Source organism: Erigeron canadensis, chromosome 1 (assembly GCF_010389155.1).
Source record: "Erigeron canadensis isolate Cc75 chromosome 1, C_canadensis_v1, whole genome shotgun sequence".
In the NCBI taxonomy this organism is placed as follows: domain Eukaryota; kingdom Viridiplantae; phylum Streptophyta; class Magnoliopsida; order Asterales; family Asteraceae; genus Erigeron; species Erigeron canadensis.
The window spans coordinates 28,666,100-28,690,965 of record NC_057761.1 but is presented as its reverse complement, the minus strand read 5'-3'; the positions used below and the strand labels follow the sequence as shown (position 1 = coordinate 28,690,965).

At 31.5% G+C, this 24,866-nt stretch overlaps 1 protein-coding gene across 1 annotated transcript; it reads right to left on the bottom strand.

Moving 5' to 3' along the window:
- Positions 1-11,056: 11,056 nt before the first annotated feature.
- Positions 11,057-24,584, bottom strand: LOC122607576. Its single transcript, XM_043780587.1, has 24 exons — positions 24,288-24,584; positions 22,304-22,419; positions 21,584-21,668; positions 21,259-21,312; positions 21,085-21,176; positions 20,873-20,976; positions 19,761-19,836; positions 19,197-19,653; positions 18,186-18,518; positions 17,298-17,507; positions 16,512-16,610; positions 16,112-16,184; positions 15,860-15,987; positions 15,484-15,769; positions 14,544-14,779; positions 14,344-14,468; positions 14,046-14,163; positions 13,542-13,597; positions 13,331-13,424; positions 13,064-13,256; positions 12,601-12,672; positions 12,409-12,518; positions 12,254-12,316; positions 11,057-11,524 (listed from the first exon to the last, which is right to left on the bottom strand). The coding sequence occupies exons 1-24, from the start codon at positions 24,348-24,350 to the stop codon at positions 11,417-11,419; spliced, it is 3,351 nt and encodes a 1,116-aa protein (XP_043636522.1). The 5' UTR covers positions 24,351-24,584; the 3' UTR covers positions 11,057-11,416.
- Positions 24,585-24,866: the final 282 nt, after the last annotated feature.

Here is a 24,866-nt window from a genome sequence, read left to right as displayed (position 1 = left end):
AAATGATTGTGCTTCCTCTATGCAGAATTTCCATTCTCAAAATATCTACAGTTTGATTTAATAATATCTTAGATTTAGAGTTAACTTTCTATTTATTAAAATTATTACAATGATAATTGTTAGGGTGGATGGAGTATGTCGATGACTAAACCGGCACCGGGTGGTCACCGGACGTAATACCGCTCCGTGATAACCGTACCTAAGAGGCGGGGAAGAGGGTGGGGAAGGCTGTCCCCGGGTCTGTCTCCACCCTTGTATTTTTTTTTAAAAATCTTTTGTTGTCTTTTGTTTTTATTAGAATGAGGAGAAATGGAGAGGTACTCTGAGCAAGTAGGGGAAAAGCAGGCAGGAGAAGAAAAAATGGGGATGGGGTGGAGATATTTTTTAATAATTAGTTTTCTTTAAGTTAGTAAAAAAATTATAAAAATTAAAAATAAATAAATGTTAATATCTTGATTTAAACAGCTTGATATGGTGACTTCTTTAGATTCATAATAATTTATCATTTTACATTACAACTTAATCAGCAGGTTATATCTAATATCATATACTATCTCATTGTAAACACACTTTCTTTGAAAAAAAAAAACCTATCATTTTCGTCTCAAATTAAACTTGCACTATTATTTCGTACGAGGTATAAACGCTACCAATGTTTTGAAAACCGGTAATTTAGTTATACCGGTGTGAAAAAAATTTCCCGGTATTACCGGTATCATCGGAAATACCGCCCGATACGACTATTTTAATTTACTTTTTTTTTTAAATTCTACAAAATTTGTTACAATTCCACGAAAATAGTCAAATTACAATTATAGTCCACTTAGAAATAATACCAAATAAGTACTCATAACAAAATATAAGTTTTAATGTTCACAACTAATAACAAAAAATAACATTAGAGTATCATAAAAATAATTTTAAAAAGAAACAATTTCTTTTTTTTTGAGAATACCGAAAATACTTGATAATAATACCGAAAAATACTGAGAATATCAAAAATACCGGTTGTTATTGAATAGTGAAAATACCGTAAAATACCGAGTTTAAAGTATCAGAATATCCTCTGATACCGATAATACCAGCTTGTATATATTGGTATTTAAAACATTGATCATTACGAGCTCAAAGCAATAAATAAAATTGAACAAAGAATGCTTTATGACCTTTATGCTGACTCTTAAAAATATGAAAGGGAAATACAAATTGTGTATCAAGATATTTTTAATCTTATCTTATTATTTTAATATTTTTATAATAACTAACTATTACTATCTAATTAACTCGAATTTAACGTTAGAGTCTATATATACAGTTAAAAAATTTTAAAACAAAATATTAAAGGTTTCTCAAATTTTGTATATATATTGTTTTAATTCATGTAACATTGGACAAAACATATCTCCTTCCTTTTGTTCATAAGCTTTGGTATCATTGTTTTTTCTTTAAGAAAATATATATATAGACAAACATGAGTTACAAATTGATCCACAGTCACCGTTTTTTTAGGTCTTTCATGTAAAAATTTTAAATGAGGGTTCGAATAATCTTGCTAGTCTCATACATTGGAAATTTATGGTAAATATGTATTTCACAATCATAATAACAATGCGGGTTAGTGAGTGGATACAGTAGAGATTAGAGGGTTCCCATTAACCTACTTTTTTTTTGCTAGACATGTATGAGCCGGGATCCTTTCGAGTTAGAATGCATCGAGATGATCTTATAACTAATCAAAATGTTTAAGCAAAAATAAAATAACATGGTCCAACGATCAAAAAGAAGATCCATTATTTTTTCTTTCTTTACAAAATCTCAATTTGAGAGACATAGAAATTGAAAGGATCTCGATCCGAAGAGTATTAATATTAATATTAATATAGCTATATACTTCTTTATGAACCAAAATTAAACAGACATTCTCAGTTGAATCACTTTACATATTTAATTTAATGAAGTATTTAAATTCTAATAAAACAAATAGTTCCGGTGTACCAAATCCACTCGCATCATTCACTTACCACCCCCTTTAACATATCATTTTGGAAAGGGATGATTTTTTATGCAGCTTTTATTTGGTTATATATAAACATGGGTTTTGCTAATGAAGTCTTAAATCTTTCGTTAATATGCATTATACTATAAAATGCTATACTTTTGATATGAAAAGATACATTTTTTTATGTACATTAAGTGAAGTTTAAGGACTTTATTTAATGTTTTTTAATATGGTAAATCTTTTTATATGGTAAATCTTTTTGTGTAGAGATCATTAATATTTTAGAAATGAAGATTTTAAATCATCCAATAGATTATGTTACGTTTCCAAACGTTTGAAAAAAAAGACAGATGAATATAATTTTTCGGGTTTTGTCTAAGGGTTTTCATCAAGGTGCATTAATTAGTTGTACACTTACCATAAAATTCAGAGGCCGACATTTAATACGGAAATGTACAATCTTTTTATGCACGTTAAATGAAGCCCTAATGGCGCGTTTGGTTCACAGAATGTTTTTAGAAGGAATGAAATCTTTCAAAGGAATTGAAATCTAAAGGAATAGAATTTAACGGAATGTTTTTTATTTTTTGAGAATTCAAGTGACGGAAGGAATCAAATTCCTTCCTCCATCCCCAAGGAATGGAGATTCCATCAAATGATGGAATGCTTATATTCATACGGAATGAGATTCCTCCTTCTTTGAACAACCAAACGCACTAAGCAATGAATTCAATTCCAATTCCATCAAATTTTATGAAACAAACACGACCTAAGGGTTTCCTTTAGCATTTTCCTTTATAAAAACACAACCCGCAAAAGGAAACAAAAGTAGTAAAATTAAATAAAAAGATGTTGCTTCAAGATTAGATATGCGTGTTAGTCAACTATTTTGGAGAGAAAATCCAAAATTCAACAAGACCACAATTTACATTTTCCTCCTGTGTTAGCGGCTGCTATACTGAATGGATCCAAACCGTGTGGAAGATCGAAGACCATCTCATTGAATCCTCTAATCTATAATATAATTAAAAGAGAGGGTTGGAGGTACACTTGGCACTCCTAATTCACCTTTTTGAGTCTAATCCTCTATCCTTATTAATCCTTTAAATTTTTAATATTAATCTAATTTAATTTACACTTTTTGGTTTTCCATCACCAATTTACACTTTAACCCCACTAGATTAATTTACATTTTTTGGTTTTGCATCACTAATTTACACTTTAACCACAATCTAAAACAATTGATTTACACTTTTTGGTTTTCCATCACTAATTTACACTTTAACCCAATTTAAAATAATTAACTTACACTCCTTGATTTTTCATCACCAATTTACACTTTAACCTAATTTATATTTAATTACACTTTTATATAATTTACACTTTTAAAATATAAGAAACTGTAAATTTTATATTTAACTAAAGTTGAAAAAAAAAGGTAAACTCGAATCAATATTTATATTGAGTTAATTTTCATATGTTTCTTCTTTGGGCGGATAATTTTTGGAGTATTTTGACCGATGGAGTACCTATTTAACTAGCAAATTTTCAAGTTAATTTCGGTATATCTATTTAATATATTTGAATTCTAATTTGTTAGCTTTGATTAATATATTTTGAGACTACCCGTCCATTGAACGAGTCTGAACACTAGTTAAATATATATGTAGACTGTAGACATACATCCCCTCCCTCCCTTGGTCAAATACATTAAATTAAATTATGATATAAAACATTGTTTATGATATTTGATTTAATTTGGAAGTCAATATTTAGAATCCATGCTTTCCTTGCATGGAATTCTTTCATGTCGTAGCTAATTTTGAATCGGTCACATAACTAACATGAAACAAGTTACTTCAAGAAAAGTAAAATAGTAAACACTTGATATTTAAATACTAATTAATATATTATCATATTATGTCATATTATTAAGTTTCCACTCTTGTGATGCATCATCATGTATGTCATGCCAATATTTTTAATAGAAAGATAAATAATTTGTCGTATATTTTGTCAATAAACTGGTATAGTGACGAATCTTGAGAACCAAGTTGTGGTGGAAGGCTTTAAACATTTAAACGCGGAAAAAGAAAGGCTCTAACTAAGCTTCATCCTTGAACCGATATACAATCTACTGATGATTATAATTATTTTAATTTTTGATGTAGTATGATCTTTTATATAAAACTGTAAATAATGATAAATATATTTAAAAAAATGGTGGTATTGATATCATTTCTTTTTTCTCTTAAAATATGTACATATTTTTTGGATATATAATTTGGCGCATTGCTTGAACTTAAAAGAAAGAAAGTTCAATTTACAATTACGTGATGTTAAACATTATTTTTAAGGCGTATGATTATATAATTCATCGTTTATAAGTCAAGATTTTCACCAATCTTGTAACTTACATTAAACTTCTAACTTATCCATTCGGGTATGCATTTTTGGTCATAAATTAAGAAATTTCTTTTAAAATATACAATATGTATGTTGTATCGAAATACATTTCCTCTTTTAAAAAATCGACTTTAGTACTTTTTGGGGAAAAAATGATCTATTTTTTTTCATTTTAGTTCATTAAGTTACAAATATGAGTTTCTTTCCGCCATTGACCTTAACCGCTAAAATACCACTTTTTTATAAAAAAAAAAAACAATTGTTCAATAGTTAAAGATACTTCATTTGATACAAAATTGAATGAATTGTTGTATCTTATGTTTCACTAAATTAAACAGATATGTTTTATTATCTTCGTTGTATTGTGCAGAAATCTGTAAATTTAATTTAGTATCAATTTAATTTAGTATAATGATAAAGAGGAAAAGAATTATCTCATTCTTTCATCTTTGAGTAGGACGGAGGAGGGTATCTAACCTATATGAAGAAAACGTTTTATTTATTTATTTATCTAAAAAGTAGTGTAACAAGAAGTCAACCAAGGATTAAGACCCAAAAGGTATAGAGTAGAGAATGATGGTTGCTTTGACTGAGATTAGAGAAAGAAATTCCGGTTTCTCATTGGATCTGTCAACATCACCGTCCACTCCCGCCAAATCTTACACCGTCCATTATTTTCAGTTATAAAGACATTTTACATTTTTACGAACTATACTATCACTCTCGCGTAAATACGTGTTTATGTAAGTCAATAATTTATACCTACAACATTGGTATTATATATATATCGTTAAATTTCTATTTTAATTTATGTTTCATCTTTTTTAAAGTATAAAAATTACTCCTTCCATTTCATTTTAAGTATTTTAGTTTGATTTTCAATTTTATTTTAAAAACTTTGACTGTAAACTTTTGGTTATGTTATGTAATAATTGATTTGTGTTAGATGATACATAATATAAATATATAAATAAATTGGATTTTTAATATATTTTTCAATGATATAAATTTGATTGACTTTTGTATAATACATATAAATATATTTATGTTTAAAATTTAAATTAAAAAAAAAACTTTAAAAGTGACACTTAAAATGGAACGGATAAAATATATCATTAAAAGATAAAATTACATTAAAAATGTATATAATTTCATTTTATTGACTCATAATAGCATTAGACCACTCAAGAATTTAATAAAAGCTATTGCCACCATTGCATCTCGTAAATATAATGTTTTATCATAAAATTTCTACGGATATCCAAATTTTGACTCTTATACAATCCAAAGTCCAAACCATACCAAGACCAGAACTTGGATAGTTGGATACTTGGATAGACCGACATGTACATATGTAACCACTACGTAAATACCCAAATTCAGTTTGTTCGATTCAATAAAAATACTAAAATATTTGTATCTAACCTACGTATTCAAAAAATCACCAAGTATTGTATTGACTAATACATCTCAAAATTTCAGGTGGTTGGTAGAGTCAGAAAAAGTACTATTATTACGTAATGAAACAACATTGCTAATCAATTAATGGCAGATTAGAAATTTTCAAGGATAACGAAGCACTAATATAGAATGTTAAGAAATGTAAAACTCATTTTGAAATAAGGTAAGCTAATGAAGACGTTTTAGGTTCTAACTTTAAGAATGTCGTTGTTACTTAAAGAAAGATCTTAGATACGATACATAACTCGTTTATAGTTAACCCACGCTAATAAGCAAGATAATCTTTGACTCGATTTCTTTTGTTTGTTTTGTTTCATGTAGGTCTGTTTTCAACGAAACCAAAAGAATATTAACTTGATAGATCAGCCAAACTTTTCTATAAATTGAAAGAAGTACACAACAAAAACGCTCGGTTCAAACTAGCAACTTGCTACCTAAAACACTCGGTTCAAACTTGGCCCAGCAAGTTTGAGCCACATAATTCAAAGTTGCCACCACATTCGATTCTCCATTTGCTTTGCAAGCTTGCCTGCCAATTAATGATGCAAAGTTTTCGGACTCACTTGCCAGTTCTTCTGAGTTTTCTTTCAGTTTCTATAACAAACTAAAAGGATATTTTAACAAGTAAAAACATTAGGAAAAAAGAAAGTATCAACGGTACATGGTCCTTGCTAATAAAACTTTGTTAATATTGTGATGTGAATTGTTCTTAATATTATTGATACAATTAAAGACTTTATAGCCAATGTACAACTTGTTTATCAAGTAAAGACAACTAATTATTAGGAAACTATAATCTACTAAATAAATAAAAGATATTAATCTACTAAATATAATATACTTGTAGTTAGGAAACTATAATTAAACTAGGTAATATCCTTCATAGTTAGCAAATATACCGCCCCAGAAAAATCCAATTTAATAAGAGAGACAAACTGTCATCCTAATTATATCTATATGACTATATATATTGACTGTCATACATAGTGCAAAATCGGTCTCCACATCCAGCATACAATTCTGTTATACTTATACCAAATAAATTCTGTTATTCAATTTTGACCGAGATAATTCAAGAAATAGTCTTTAATATTCAAAATATTTCTAATCAATTTAGCAAAGAGGCGGCTATAATGACAACAACAATGAAGTATCACAGAAAACATGTACTTAAAAAAAAAAAAAAGAGAGATAATTTACAACCACCAGCACCTCCAGGCAATGAGACAGGTAATGGCGGTAACAGTATATCTATCATTAGCTATAAGTGGGATTAGTCTCTCTGTTGTTAATGCTTTAGCTTTACATTATTGCTCGAAAAACTTGCTCCAACATTTACATAATGATGACAAGACATCAGATATAATTTGTTTCTGAAAGTTGTCATAGTGAGTATTCCATTTATAGGATATTTTAACAAAGGTCCACTTGATGTAAGCAAAAACAGATATGGGGCACATAGCCTGATCTCAACATCAGTGTCAATAATATTATTATTATTATGTGATCAATATTTCTTCCTTGTTTATATTAATAATAATAATGAAATAATTCTTGAGTTTATGTTGTTAATTAATGGCGTGTTCGTTGAAATGGATATTTTTCTGGTTAGAGTAAGTAAAGTGTAGAAAGCTTTAAACATTTTCTTTTTCGAATAAGGAGCAGGTTCATCAGCCCGGACTCGTACAAGTAATATGATATTCCGACCCGACATTCATTAGCATTTTTATCGGAACATCCATCGACACAGATGGTTTATGCAAACTCGACAAGATACCAGAACCTAAGACATAAGGAATAAGTTCCCCGTTAATTGTATAAAAACTTGACCTGAAGTGTTTTAAACTAGGCCCAACCCGATCCAAAAAAAATTTAACATTAGGATCTTTCTTGCGGTTCTTAAATTTTTTGTTTCATCCAATCATCCCTATAATATTAATTAGTTCAATTTTAGACTTTTTTGTTATGTTTGTTTAACATTTTTTGTTTTTTCTTAACAATACATACAATGGTGAAATCTTGCACGTAATCTAAACTACGAGATGTAAACCATGGATGGTGACACCACACCACGCAAAAAGGGGTAAGCGGTGGTGTATATGTATGGTGTCACACTTACCACTTGCCTATCTTTTATATGATGCAATCACTCTAAAAACCCATTTGGCTTATATTCTTATTGGGTTTAAATTATACATATATGCTATTTGTTTCATTATTGAATATAGTTATTGGTTGGTTTGACCACTAACAACTGTTCGATTATTAGTTGGCGATTTTTTATGTCTAAGTATCACTTAAGATACATCTATACTTATAAATGATGAAGCGGTACAATAATTCATTCGAACCTTTGAATCAACAATTCACTGTTATAGTGATATGTAAGAATGCATAAGACCAATCACAACAATGATATCTATATAGGTGATTTGTGATTACATGTGATCGACTTGCATACATGTGATCATAGCAATATACGTGCACATGTGATCAAGAATCCAAATCTTCACATATATGTATAACGGATGATAATCAATGCCTCAACACAATTATAAACTTTAAAATTACACATAAGTTATTCAGAAAACAATCAAAAAATAATTTTCATGTAAAGAACAATCATCAGTTGGACTTGATTTGAAAAGTTATCAAGGGTTCTCGCAAAAAAAAAGGTTCTCAATATAACTTCACCCTATATATATATATATATATATATATATATATGGGAAAAGTGAATAGATGTATTGGACATCTTCTTATATCTTAATATGGGTTTTGATTTTTTTTTTTTAATTTTGTGTATATAGTTTTGATTTAATATTTTATGTTATATTTAATAAAATAAATTACATTGGTTTGAGAATAAATAGAGGTTATAAGATAAATATTGTAAAAAAAGTATGGAGATGTCACGTAGGATACAATCCTATGTGACAATGTTTAAAGCTAGCTTTAGGTTGAAAAATGGTTTAAAAGGTTAGGATTTTTACTGTTTTAATATATATATATATATAGATTGGTATACGACAGAAGAATAACTTTATAAATTAAAAACCAATTGAAAAATACTTCATGATTATGACAAATTAACAACGAAGAAAACTGTGAAACATAATATATGTATAGATAGATTATTAAGAATAACTTTATAAATTAAAAACTAATTGAAAAATACTTCATGATTATGATAAACTAACAATGAAGAAAACTGTGAAACATAATATATGTATAGATAGATTATTATAAAGGGTTATGTAATTTGAGGTGTACGTGTTGAACATAATATATATAGTTTGATTATGAAGTGTATATAGTAAATAGAAAATGAAAAAAAAGGAAAGAAAAGGTAATAAAATATCATGGATTATGAATCATGAATTATGAAGTGTTTATATTAAAAATAAAAAAGTTAAAAAATGTCATGCAATGTTAGTCGTGATTTTTTATATATGTTTGATTTATATAAATATAAATTTTATATATATATGCTTTTTTATATGCTATATTTAAAATATATGTATAATTATATTATATTATTTAATGAAAATCTATTAGTGTGAAAAAAATATGGAGGTGCCACGTATGATAAATCCTATGTGGCATGTTTAGAAATAATTTTAATTTGAGGTGGATGGCTTTAAAAAGCCATAATAACTATTGTTTTATTATGAATATAGATATAGATATAGAGAGAGTTTTCTTATTTTGATAACCATTTTTTTTGTAAGAACTATGAGAACTCTTAAATTATATATTTGTTGTTCATTCACAAGTGAAATGATATAAAAATATATGATGTAGAAGAAACTTTTTCGGGATTCCTTCAAAATTTGCCTTTTATGAACTTGTGAATGAATTTGTTCACGTTTTTTGTTCACATGTGACAAACGGCTATATATAAGGATCTAAAAAAGAATTTCTTCTACAACATATGTTTTTACAACATTTCACATGTGAATGTAAAAAAAACATGTGTTCCAATATAAAATTTAAGAGTTCTCACGGTTCTTACAAACAAATGGGTTCTCAAAATAAAGGTCCCCTAGATATATATATATATATATATATATATTCTAGGTTAAATAAACATGTGTGTCTATATATATATATAATATATATACACACATATTAAAATATATATTAAAGTAAAACAAATATAACAATAGGTTTTTCTTCATTGAAAATAAATGTGTATTATGAAAAACATCGTGCATCAACATGAATCTCCATGCATCAATTTTACCATGATCTAAAAGTCAAGATCTTGTCCTATTTATTAAACTTTAATACAATACCTGTTTTACCATAACCAACCCTTATATATACAAAGTTCATATAATTAAACATAATCTAACTATGAGTAGGTTGGTCCTAGAAAGGACTTTTGTACGCATATTTGGTAAAAACAAATTTCAGACTTCGTGTTTTATTCGTATAGTAAATTCAATTCACTACAAAAGTTGACAAAATTATACACTGGGAACATAAAGATAAAAGAATTAACTAAGTATCAGATCGACCAAATTGAACAAATGATAGGTCAAGGTGTTTGCTGTTGAGTTTTGAAGTGAATATCTATCTTATAATATTATACTATACAACACTGTAAAACATACTTAGAGGGTGTTTGCTATTGAGTTTTGAAGTGAATATCTATCTTATAATATTATATTATATAATACTGTAAAACATATTTAATGGTGTATATCCTAAATTTGTGCTATACAAAAATCGAATCACTTCCCTTATTAATACAACTTATTTATCATAAATACTTTCCTTATTTTTATACTCAAACTTTTCTTTTTTAATACAAATATAAACAACATTATATGAGTTGTTAGTCTGTATCGAACTTCAATAACATGCATTGTATGTAATGAACTTTTATATCCCGGTAATTGTGTACCGAACCAGTAAAAAACTTGCAAACTAACGTGACTTTAGACATGACAGCTTATATGGTTGTCACATATACTCGAAATGCGTACGATAACCAGAATTTGAAAGTTCATTCAAAACAATGTATATCATTAAAGTTCAATATACCCTATTAACAATTTATATAAAGTTGTTTACATTTAAAGGTACTAAGCCCTTAAAATAAAGTGCTAACCTATAACCTTGGAGGCTATAGTTAACAAAATCCAAATAGATAAGGTAAGATAATGAAGACAGTTTAGCATCTAATCTTTAACAATCTAACCTTTACGTGAATATGCAATTTTGTATATGATACATAATAGTGTTCTTGTACTTCACTCATTTACAGCGGAACCATGCTTACAAACATGATCACCTTTGACACAACTGTTAGGTAAATAAGCGAAACATGCAACACAGCCGATTTCTTGTCTTTGATTTGTTTCATCTGGGTCTATGTTCAACAAAAACAAAAGATATAACCTAAATGAATCAACCAAACTTTTCTATAAATTAAAAAAAGTATACAACAAATGATGCAAGTGTTTGAGATATCAATCTGCCTTATCTGATCTGTACGCAAAACACTTGTTCAAATTAAAGGCCAAGTTTGAGGCACATAATTCATAATTGCCACCACTTCCGATTCTCCATTTGCTTTGCAAGCTCGCCTGCCAATGATGCAAAGTTTTCGGACTCACTTGCCAGTTCTTCCGAGTTTTCTTTTAGTTTCTGTAACAAATTAAGAGGATATTTTAACAGGTAAAAACATTACGAAACAGGAAAGTATTACGGTGCATGATCCTTGCTAATAAAACCTTGATAGCAAATATACCACCCCTTAATATAAGAGACAAACTATCATCCTGATTATATCAATTTTGACCGACCAAGTTCAAAGTCTGTCTCCATATCCAGCATACAATTCTGTTATACCAAATTTAATTCTGTTGCATCTATTTTGACCCACATAATTCAAAACTAGTCTTAACTCAAAATATTTCTAATCAACTTCACGGAGGCTGTTTTAATGACAGCGATGAAGTGCCGAATAAAGCATGTACATAATGATAAAATGAGAGAATAATAATTTATAAATTTTGGTTGACACTCAATCCCTCATATCTGCAATTACCAGTTTACCACTGCCACTGCCACCACCACCTCAAGGCACTGAGACATGTAATGGTGGTAACAATACATCAATCATTAGCTACAAGTGGGATTAGTCTAAGTTGTTAATGCTTTAGCTTTACATTATTGCTCAAAAAACTTGCTCCAACATATACATCATGATGACAATACATTTTTACATAATTAGTCTCTGAAAATTGTCATAGTGAGAACCCCATTTATAGGATATATAACAAGATCCACTTGACGTAAGCAAAAACGGAGATGGGGCACATACAATGAGGAATTATAAAAATTTAAATCAACAAAAGAGGGGAAGTCCAATACCTCAAGTTTCATTTGGCGCTCGAGAAGCTTGTCTTTTGCTTCTTGAGCCATAGCCGATGTATCCTAAACAATCAAAATTAAATAGGGTCGTTGAACAAAATGAGCCATTTTTCTTAAGTGATATCGAGTATAATACTTCACTTAAGTTAACTTACCCCCATCCCTGTCTTCCGATATTTGGCCTTGATTTCATCTGCTGTCCTAGCTTTTGGTTCTGCAATAGCAGAGCCACCTTCAAATAATCTCCCCCTCTCTGTTTTCTCATCTACATGGAGCAATAGAAATGCTTTAGTGTATCTGGAAGCCTCAATATATTCTGTAAAGAGCTCTCAGAAATAGTTTTATACTTTTCTCAATCTGACTTCGATTCTCGGATGGTGGCTCAGGGAACTTTGGTTCGACCTCAATTTTTTCTACAACTAAACACAAAGACAAATAGTTAAAAAAGAATAGAGAAAAGAAATGACGAGGGTGAAGTAGCGGTGACAAAATGGGCCGGCTAAGTAGGCCTGAGGGGTTGACCTGAAACACTTCTACGTCTATTAATAGAGAAAAAAACAATAAATAATTGATGTGTTTAATATGCTTACAAAAACAACATTATTACACTTATAATCTAATCTTTAAATGAAGTGATTTAGAAGGTTATCAGAAATGCTTAGACAGCTTTGGAGCCATTCATTCGCATTTCTTTTATAGCTACTTATAATTTGACCTGTTAGAGACAAAACATAACCCAGATTGACACGTTTATAGGTAAAAATGTTGGCATTGTCAAAACTGGAAAAGGTGAGAAAGACAATTTTTAACCTAATTTGACTGGCACATCAAAGTCATCTCTCAGATCCAAATCTAAATCTGAAACTGAAAACGGGGTCCTAGAAAACAAGGTTTCTAGCTTAGAAACAAGGATATCCCGAGTTTCTTCAATATGAGCATTGTCATTTTCTTTTTCTCTCCTTATGCCCTTGATGACACCACCAAGTATTCCTGCTGGTGCAGTCTGAAAAGAAAAGTCGCATAGAGTTGTCAGTGGTTCTAAAAGGCAAAAAAAAATGTTCTAGAACATTATGGAACCTGTTTATTCTTCTGGCTTAGAGAAAATTTAAGAGCAGCCTCTGCAGCTTCTGCAACATCTTTATCATGAAGGCGCGGTAGAGCCTCTGGGATCCTAAATTATGCGAAAAGTAAAAGTTAATAGGAAGGGGTGTGTGTGTGTGTGTGTGTGTGTGTTTATGCACATGTGTGTGTGTGTGAAAGAGAGAGAGAGAGAGAGAGAGAGAGAGACCTGAAGTCATTTTCAGAGGTGAAAAGAGATATAATAGCATATTCACAACCGTACACCTAGCAGAGAATCAAAACATCAAGGTACGTGAATAAATAATCAATGGACACAATTAGAGGTGGTAAAATGGGGTGGTTATGTCACTTCATCCAAAATCTATACAGGAGGTCTTTGTGCATAAAGAATTAAAGATACACTTTAGGAGACATTGACACATTTGACCTGCTCCATTCCAAGCAAAATGTTTAATATTACCCGTTTGACCCATTAAAGATAAAACATAGACTGAATCCATTCATAAGTGGAAAGGTCGATATTCCCACCTTCCATTCCAAGCGAAATGTTTAATATTACCCGTTTCACCGTTTGACCCATTAAAGATATAAACATAGACTGAATCCATTCATAAGTGGATAGATCGATATTCCCACCTCCCAGACATAGCTAAACACCAAAAAGAAAAACGTATGATAAGAATTAGATTGTTGAGATGAGAAAATAGCTAACCATAGTTATGTGCCCATTACCAAAAGAGCTCATTGTGTTTTCCATGTTATTCTTGAAGTTCCATCTGAGGATGGACATTAAAGAAGTTTCTGCCAGCACTTTAAGATCTGGCAAGGACCTGCAGAAAGATAAGTGCCTCAGTCAAAAAGATAATTTGCATGTCTATATATGACAAACCGGTAGAACCATAGTATCACATTATTGTACAGTAATCACATTCATAACCCCGCTACTTCTATATTGATATCTTCCACAATTGCTACCCGTAAAAAGGGGCCCTCAAAAATAAATACATCACCTGATCTCAACATCTCCGGTTGAATAAACTAAAACAACTCCAGATTCCATATCATTTTTCTTAAAAGTTGTCATCCAGGAGCATTGTTTCTCTAAATCAACCTTTCTGATGAAATTTGGTTCTCCCTGATATGTTATACTTCAGCAAAATGTGGTCAACATATATAATAAAACTTAAGATGGTATACAACCAAGTGGCACCTGAATTAGAGACTTGGTTGAGTATAAAAGCATTGAATCTTCACAACAAACTAAAATGAGTGAGTCTACAAAATTCTTCCACAATTCAGTGTCTTCACTTAAGGTAGTTACTTCAGTTTCAGTTGAATCACTTTCTGGCTCAGTACTGGACTGTAAAGACTCTTTTCTATCGGTCAAATCCTGTGCTGAGTTCACGGGATTCTCCTCAGATAATCCTCGAACAGAATATTTTTCATCTGCATGCAAGTAACATTAGAAACAAAAACTCAAATGCTTACACAAGGGGCAAAATGCGCAGGGCTGACGGGTTGGGTAACAGGTCAATTTGGATGAAATGTGCACAAAAAACTAGACGGATTAATGCATTTGTATGTGATGAAACATGTCTGGTTGGATAGAACTGAAACACTTTATGTCCAGAATTGTAGATATATACAAAATATTCAATATCTAAAACGATTGCAAAAGCTATAATATATTAATATTTTACTATTATCTAATATTTAAATAAAATGCTTTAAGGAGTTTTATGCATTAACAATAGCAAACTTGTTCGTCCCATTTGACACATTCCTGACAAACTATTGTTCCAACTTTACCCATCTGGTATAGAGCATAAGCAAATAGCTTGAGTCGACTCATTTATTAGAAAATGGATCAGTATAAATATTTAATGTTTAAAATGATTGCAAAACTGAATACATATTACTATAATCTAATTTTAAGTAAAATGATTTAAGAAGTTTTATGCTTTGACAATACACTTTAGGTGACCCATTTAAGTTGGTAGATCCATTTGACCCGTTCCTTTCAAGTTATTTTTTAACTTTACCCTTTAACATAAGTGCATAACTTTAATCAACTCAATTAAAAAAAATTGAATCGGAGTTCCATCTTTACTTTAAACATAAACATACATATATTATCTTACGCAACTTACCTAACAAGGATATTGATATTGCAGCGGACTCCTTCGGGTTTACCAATTGAGAGCAGATCTTATTACCACTACTACTATCCACAAGGGTGATATGTGCATCCTTGGTTAATATGAAAGCCATTTCCTTATCTGGATCACTAGGTGATGTGTCTCCGGATTGCTCATGATCATCAGTGTCAGTTGGTAAATATGTTTTCATGGCCACAGACACAACCGGAGAACTAGAACTGGCAAAACAATCGGTAATTAACAGTATTGATGATGACTGAACATCGAGTACAACAGCCTGATATGCAAAAAAGTGGGTCACAAGTGAGGTGTGAGTCTTTAAACTTTCTAACAAACTACAATTTTATATGACAGGGATGATGCTCACCTTACCGGATTCATGTCCAACAACAATTCTAGCAGCAGAAAATGTGTACTTCAGGCTTCGTACAGGAGAACGTATGAGAGAAAAGACGGCTGTTGATTGCCATCCATTTTTATGGTGCAATTCAATACCTATAAAACATACGCAGTATCTACAAGATTATATATCAAAAAGAAGGTGAATGAAATGAACTTTAAAAAAGGTCACCTGCTGAGTTTTAATAAGTATATCTTTAAAAAAAATAACAAATGGCACCTTCACGCTTGGTTTCTGTCACAAAGTGCATATTTAACTTTTCAGATTCTCCAACTAACTTAAGTAGATGAACCTGTACATATCAAACATACAGAGCATCTATCAAATGATAACTACACAAAGGTAGGCATTTATCATCTTTTAACTAGCTAAACTTCCTTCGTCCCATAAACTTAGCAACAAGTTCCTGTTTCGGTAAGTTTCCAAGTTCAAATAACCTATTTGCCCATTTTTGGACTACAAATAAATTGATTGTACTGATTTCCAATTTTCGGCCCACAAGATCGATTTTATATATTTGATAGATAGTCATACACTTCTGAGTAGTCTCAAGACATATATTATTATGTTACTACCTTCATGGATTGAAGGAATTAGTACCAAGAAAGAGAGTTTGTACCAGACCACAATCATTTCCGACAGCTAAACTAGTCGTTGGAGAGTGAAAATCCAATGCTGATATTGGTTCACTTGCACCAGGAACTTCGATACCTTCCACCTGGGCAAATATGATTTAATGATGTAATTACTGTGTTTCATAGTATATTGATGCAAACCAAATGCTTGTACCGATATAAAACTAATAAAAAGATAGATAAATATTGAGCCTGAGCCTCAGCAGCTCCACGAGAGTTCCTCAGAACACAATCATTAATCTCGACAATTAACCCTAATGGCTGGCAGCCTTATTTAAAGATAGGCAGGCTTGTTTCCCAAGCGATTACTAATAATAAATAATACGAGTAATAATTATCACTTAACCCCCCTCAACCCTTAAACCCCTGGACCCACTAGGGCCCATCTCAGCTTCATTCATACCCTGATCTGATTCATATCAGTTATCAGACCCTATCTAAAAAGATAAATGATTCATCTGGGTGGTAAATTCTACCCTTTTGCATACAAAAGGGTTGAGTTGGCATATATTTCTAATCACTGTACTTTTCCAAGCAGGATTATTGTTGTAATAATATAGCTTTAATTAGCACAATAATTGTTTAGAAATATAAATAAATAGATAAAAAGGTGCTTTTGGTCGGCCGGCCCTACCCAATGAGTTTTAACCCTTACTAATTAAAAAGTACCATTTTTGTCCCTGCATATCTTAAAATAGCTTGAAAGGAATGGGTAAAATGGTTAATCAAGCTCATCTGTATGGATTTATAACACCGAAGACCACACTAACCTGAATTCCAAGAACAAAAATCAGTGAGAAAACCGGAAAGGTGGCATCCCAGATTCTGACATAGCCATCTTGATACCCTGCAATATATATCCTCTCAACTCCGACATTTTCAGTTGAGAATAGTTGACTGGGAAAGCCACCACTCACAGGCCACTTTATAGTTCCAGTGGTTGAAGGAGATGCTAACTGAGGTTTTGCAGCCAAAACTGTCTTCAAATATAAAATGAACAAACAAAGAAATTAAGTGTCGACATACATTAAAATAAACGAGCATGGTACCCCGCGTTGCGGCGAATACCATTGACATAGAATACAGGTGTCATTTTCACTGGTGATTTGGGTCTCATGAAGACGTTCCGCGGCGGTGGTGGTGTTGAAGGAAAGTGGAGGCGATGGACGGTGGAGGTGATGGTTGGGTTTTGAGGACAGCGGTCGAGGTGTGTGTGGCAGGAAGAAAACAATAGAGAGAATAAATGTAGGGAATAAGGGAAAGAATAAGGAGGGGTAAAAGGGTAAAATTGCATGTCCCAAATCTTGTAAACTTTCAACAGGGGTTGATAATTTTTATACATTAAAATAAATATAGTAGATAAAGGTGGAATCTTCGACCCATTTACATATAAACACATCAACCCAGGGTGTGTTTTTTATTTCACGATTTGAGCGAATGAGTCAAATGGGTTGAAAATCGCAGCAATTGTCTCTTATAAAGCATAAATTAGCCTAGATCATTGTATTAAATAGAAGTAGTAGAATTAAAAATATATAACTTTCATTATTGTATTTGATAACTAATTCTTTATCATATAAACTTATTTTACCCAAAAGGTGTGTTGGGGAAACCCAGCCCAGCATTCCCAACTATACTGCTACGTATCTGATACTAACCTCCTTGAGAATTCTTTGCTGACCCTCGTCGTCATCAACCAAACAAAGCTTTGCAATGGTCATATAAGGTTCAACAGTTGGTAAAGTTACAGGACATTGAACAGCATTTAATGCATGCATTGTCTCTGGAGCCGACATTAATCCAGACAAGCAATCGTCATCGTAGGCATGCAATTGTCCCGGATTAGTCAGCACAAAAAGTGTAGTACTACTTCCCGCTGCCCCAACATTAGGAACCAATTCTATATCCGCATATGAACCATTAAGTGTAAGGTCTAAGCGCTTGACACATTTCAGAGCTTCCAGCCCCGATGATAAGTCAAGATTCAGGATCTGCGAAAGGTAGGTAATTAATTTACAGAACCTAAATAACAGTTGATGGGAATTGAATCATAAAACACTGCATCTCTTAAACTATTAGCAAATAATGGATTATTAGTTTGTGGGCCAGCAGATGAGGTGATCAAGCAATACAGACAAATAAAGATGAATAGATTATTTGATCACTAATACAGTTTATATTATCGAAGATAAAGAAAGGTTTTCAACACTGCTGTAAACACAGTTTCGTCAAAAAAATATGCTTATGGCATAAATTGGTAACAAACTTTTGCATATTTGTATTCCGACTAACCAACTTCTTTTAGGCCATAAAAAACCCATCAAATCTCTAACCTTTTTTATTCAAGGCTTACCTAAGATAGATAGTTTCAGGAACCAAATTTGGATATAAAGTCAACATGGTCAAAAGTTACCACCACATCAGTTGCCACATCATCATTTTGACCAGTTACAGGATCAAATTACCTTACATCCAAATTTTTGAAAGTTTGCTACTTTAAATCAGCTATTTTGAAGCTTTGACGGTAATTAATGGCCCAAAAAAAGTTGGTTACCTAAAGCACAAATGGACGAAAGTTGGTCACTTTGTAATGCCGTTTACCCATTAAACAAATTTATAACTGAAAAAAAAAGAACATGAGGGTCATGGAGTAGTAATGTGCTTGATACCGTCAGGACTTCCTCCGATCCAATATCATCACCTCCATACACAAAAAGTTGACCTCCAGAACCACTGTGTGTACTGTTTGACCAATGGAGAACAATGACTGGAAGTCTTCTGTCACCTGAAGATAATCTTAACTTAACAGCAATATTAGATGACTTATTTGTTTTCTGATCTTTGTTAGAGGTCATAGTTGGTACATTCCATAACATGATATCTCCATCAACATAACCAACAGCAAGTATTGACCCATCAGAAGAAACCCAACAGAGAGCACTTATCTCCTTCTCGGCCTGCTCTCCAACCAATTTATTATTTAAGCTCTCGGGTCTAACATCAATTGTAGAACGAACTATAATTTCATCCTTTACATGTAAATCATTGTGGCTTTTAGCAATTATAGCTTTATCTTCAAAAGCATCCCATAAAATAATCACTCCATTTTGATATGCAATCAACACTCTGCAGATAAAGCAAATTACTGTATAATAACAAATGCAAGTGCTACTTAACTTATCAGCTGACACACAAGAAAACAAAAAGAAAGATATGATTGATATTTTGCGTGCCTCTTTCCGGAGGTAAAAGGTTGGGAAAGCATGCCCACAACAGATTGTTGATCAGGTAATGAAATCCCAGCATCATCTGCCAAAAGACGATAAGATTTTGTAAAATATCGCTACTGACTTAGTTATTTAGGATGTCGCACACATGGCCTGTCATGTGTATACAACTTAGCCTAATTGTAACGTTTATAAAGGTATAGTTAAAGTATACTATTGTCTAATTCTGTTTTAACATATGTTGGGTTCTATACATTTAACTAGCCAGTGTCAAATCGTGCCCTCCTTGCCTTGCAAAAAAGGAAGGTGTGAAATCTTGCTCTGCCTGAACTTCAACCAGCCGAGTTTTGACAATTTCAACTCTCTTCTCGTAAATGAATTGGAGCATATTTGATTGATGAGAAAACAGGGTTGTTGATAACTTGATATACCAAACACATGACATGATATGTCAAACCATCAGCCCAAGAATTTGATTTACTAAGATAAAAAAAAAAAATTTAAAAAAAAAAACATTTAAGTTAAACTAAAAAAATTATAATATTTGCTATCTGAAATTATTTTGACTTGGATGTTGTCCTTTGAAATAAATTCACCGAAGCATGACTTTATTTTGCATTGACATTAAATTACAAAAAAACTAAGAAACGGATAGGTTGCATAGGAATTTGGATACCTCTCCGTTCAAAAAGGACATCAAATTGATTTTACTTTCTAGCATTTTGATTAATTTCAATGTTTTTTCTTACATTTCAAACTAACCTAAATAAACATTTGCTTGGTTCTTTCTATAAAATTTAAATTGTAACAGACAGTTACAGACGATGCTAAACATTTGACACTGTTATAACTTATAACACACACATCGTTCTCTACAGAAACAAAGAGACTAATAGTATAAAAATGAAAGCAGTCTTCTGTGACAAAACACAGTATCACAATTAATTCTGAAAGGCCTACTTCTGCATACTACATAAGTAGTTTTAAGAAGATTTGATGCAACAGAGAAGTGACATTTGAGTATGGTAATGATGTAATAACAGAAAACATAGTTCTTAAAGCAAAATAGTAATGAGTAATCAAAGATACCAAGAACTAATTAGTAGAGATTGCATTACCAGCTATGAGATCTACAGGAAGCTGATAAGGCATGTGTTGGATATTCCCTTCTTCGCTGTCATACTTTAATACAGACATGTAGCCATACTCATCTCCAACATACCTGCTCGCAATAGCCAACTAGTAATAAATATTTCAATCATGGACCAAGATGTGCCGTCATTGTGATCTAGATAGAAATTTAAGAAAAGTCAACATTAACTAAACTTACATGTAATTAGTGTTACATACTACAGAGAATGCACTTATATTAGATTCCCATTGTAAGTTAGAAGCGAGTTGCCTCTTTCCTAAATCCCAGACCTGTCACAAATAGCATGTGAATGGCCTCTTTGGCTTGTTGCTCGATACAAAAGATGAAGTTACACACATCTAGATATCATACCTGCACTACATTTTCATTTGAGACGCTGACCAGAAAGCCTTGGTTTTGTAAGAACTGAAAGGTAACAGATTAATGTTTGTTAAACAAGAGGTGATGTAATTTCTTTGCTAGCTTTACATGTAAATGCATTTATACAAGAGAGTGAATAATCCCTGGATATCTAAAAAATATGTTATTAGCTAATCCCTGAATCCTGTACAACTGATAAATAATAAAGTAATGAAAAGCAAAGTACCAGAGGATTGTATCCAATAAAATCTAAAGCACTAAATTCATCAGAAATGATATATAAATGTATAAAAGCCAAGGTGTTGAGCTCAATAACCTCTAGGTTTTTAAAGGGTACTGGCTTTGGAGATATTAAAAGACATTCAATGTTATCACCACCAATCACCTTTATCCTGCCATCCCTGTAGGACCAGAAGAATGAAAAAAATAAACCACAAACTTGATAGAATGTACAAAAACCATAACAGTAATTACCTAATATTAAAATGAAGCCATATTTAAAAGGTCACGGCAACATCAGGTTCCTCCATATCCACCATACCCATCTTTGTTTTCGGATAAGATATTAATATCCAGGAATAAGTATGAAGTGGTACTTTATTAGACAAGTTTAAATTCGATAGTTTCATTTAGATACAGATTAGAGTTATAATAGGGTGTAGAATAAGGCTCTATTATTGTAATTTGATTCATGGTTAAAAGTGAATCGTGATTCACTAAGAAGGCGGGTTTACTTCTCGATAGTAAACCATGGGAGTGTCACTTGACCTCTCAAATATGTATTCCTTTTATTCTACTTTTAGTTCATTTGCATTATATTATTTAGTCGGGTCTTATCATATTCATATCACTTCAAAAAGCATCTGCAGTTTCATTTTCATATCCAGGAATTCTGGGTTCTCTTATCATTCATTCAAATAGTTAAACCCGTGTATACCAGCATCAATTGAAGTATTTTCCAATAATAGCTTAGTGTTGGCTGTTGACTACTTGACTTGCTATTTCAATAGAAAATAGTATACTAGTATATACTCACAGTGTGCCAACAGCCAGTAGCTGTTGAAGGGGGTCAAAGGCAAGGATGGATGCGGTAGATGGGATCCCATAATGAACAACGACATGTGGATCAAAGTCCTTCAATTGTTGAACGTCCTGCAAAGGAAAGCATGTACAAGTATTTGAAAAAAACAGCTGGTTTAAAAATACACAGACATGAAACTTTTGATAGCTTTAAGAGGGAGTACAGCAAAAAAAAATTGTGGCTATGCTATTCGGCTACAAACAACAGGAAAATAAGTGCCAGAAGAGGCCACTGTCATAAAATAACCGTAATAACTAATAAGATATCTACTATTAGTAGGAAAATACAATCAAGCAGCCAGTGACAATACAGAGAGGATGTAAACTACATGGAACTGGCCAATTTTTGCCATGTGTAAACTATTAAAGAGTCGGTTTCACGTCTAATACAATCAATAGACTTAGCAATGAGATACCTTCAGGACTGTTATTCTGCAAGCAACAATGGTAACAGTCACCGTATTTATTTTTTTTCCTTTTTTGGTAATATTGATCGAATGCTAAGACTGTCCCACCATCATAGAGAATGAGTAACCAAAGAACATATGATCCATGAAAACCAATAATACATATACGTTCAGCACTAAGTATCTACCACACAAATCAATACTTCAACTCCACTTATCATTACGCCAAGGTGATAAAATATGTACTTTTATCATTGCCAGAACATAGTATTATATTTGCTAATGCTAGTAAGACACTTTAATGTTGGGTAGGTACTACTTCACCCAACTATAAGTAAACATACCTGAATACATGGATAATCTCCAATATAACTTACAAAACTACGTAATACAAACATCTTGCAACTTCAACAGGCCTAACAATCATAACTTGCCCATTTTCTATTCATATATAATATATGTGTGTGTATATATATATAATGCCTAATTGTCTGTATTTTAAGAAAAAGTTTATATATAAATACTTATTTACTAAATATTTTGTTCATTAGTGTTCGTTCGTTTGTGTTCGTGAACATTCGTTTATGAACAACTCATTATGTTCATTTATCCGTTCGTGAACACGACATTATGTTCGTTTATCTGTTCGTGAACCGTTCGTTAAGTTAAACAAACGAACATGAACAAGGTCTCATTCGTGAACCGTTCGTTAAGTTAAACAAACGAACATGAACAAGGTCTCATTCGTGTTCGTTCGATTCGTTTACAGCCCTAATTTCCATCATTCTACAAGATATACAAAGAATCTACTCCAAAACCAAACAATCATCACAGAGCTTCCCAATGGCTGTCTAATCATAGTGACACAATGTTTCTAAAGGCATGTTTAGGTTTAGAAAAGTGGGACGGTGTTTTTCAAAAAAAATTCATGAAAATTAGATAACGTGTTCAAACAAGATTTTTCTAGAAACCATTAACCGGCAACAAAAAACCACATTTCCTAATTTTCAACCGAACTTTGAAAACACACTTTTATATTTTGTAAAGATGAAAATGCAGACAACTAAATGCGTTATAAAAATTATAAACAGTCTTCGACCATTACATTTCATCTTTTAAACGAATGGAGATACCGTAGGGAAACTAGAATTATTTTCTGTAACTAAACGCCCCCTAAGTTACCGATCTACTACTACTACGTTTTTCGACAACAACATAAATGCACCGGAAAAACGAGATAAGTCCTTTAGTAGGCTGCAAATAACATTTGCTAAATCAAATCCTTATATTATCCCTATACTAAACTCAATTATAAGCAATAACTAATTTAAAATATGTGAATTATCATGAAATTAATAACAAATGAACAGCGATTATTATGAAATTAGTGAAAATGAATCGAATACAACGATGATTTATCGCAATATATAACACTACTAGCTATAAGGAGAGAAATATAATTATAATTGATATTAATTAACATATATAGAAAAGTAAATTTAATGAATTGAAATAATAATAATAATAAGGTACCTGGTGATGATCAGCACGTGGAGAAGATGGTTGAGAATTTCTGTTAAACAATTTCGTAAACATTATATATTGCACTATTAATTGTTATATGATCGATATTTCTCTTCCTTATTTATATTGTTGATTGATAATAATAAAAATGATGAAACAATTCTTGACTTTTTTTTTTTGTTAATGGCGAGTTGGTTGAAAATTGAAATGGAAATGTTTTCCGGTTGATCGAATCCCAGGTGTTATTTGGAGACGTACTTTATATCATTTTGACATTCTTCATTCCGATTAGGTACAAGTAGTCGTACAACGCATTTTTATGGGTTTGTCGACTTGCTCGGTCGTCGGTTTACTTCTCAAAATGTCACTCATCCTCCCTTTGTAAAATCGGTTCCTTGTAAAATCGGTTCCTCTAATCAATTAATCGATGAAAGGGGGTCGTGTCGATTTTTGACAAATTGACAAGTTTTGACAAATTTAACGGGCAATAAAAAATCATTATGTTGTCTATTGGGTTTTTTACCAAAAGTAATGATACAAAGTCAAAACTTGTCAATTTGTCAATGCCAAAAAAAGCAAAGGGTTGTT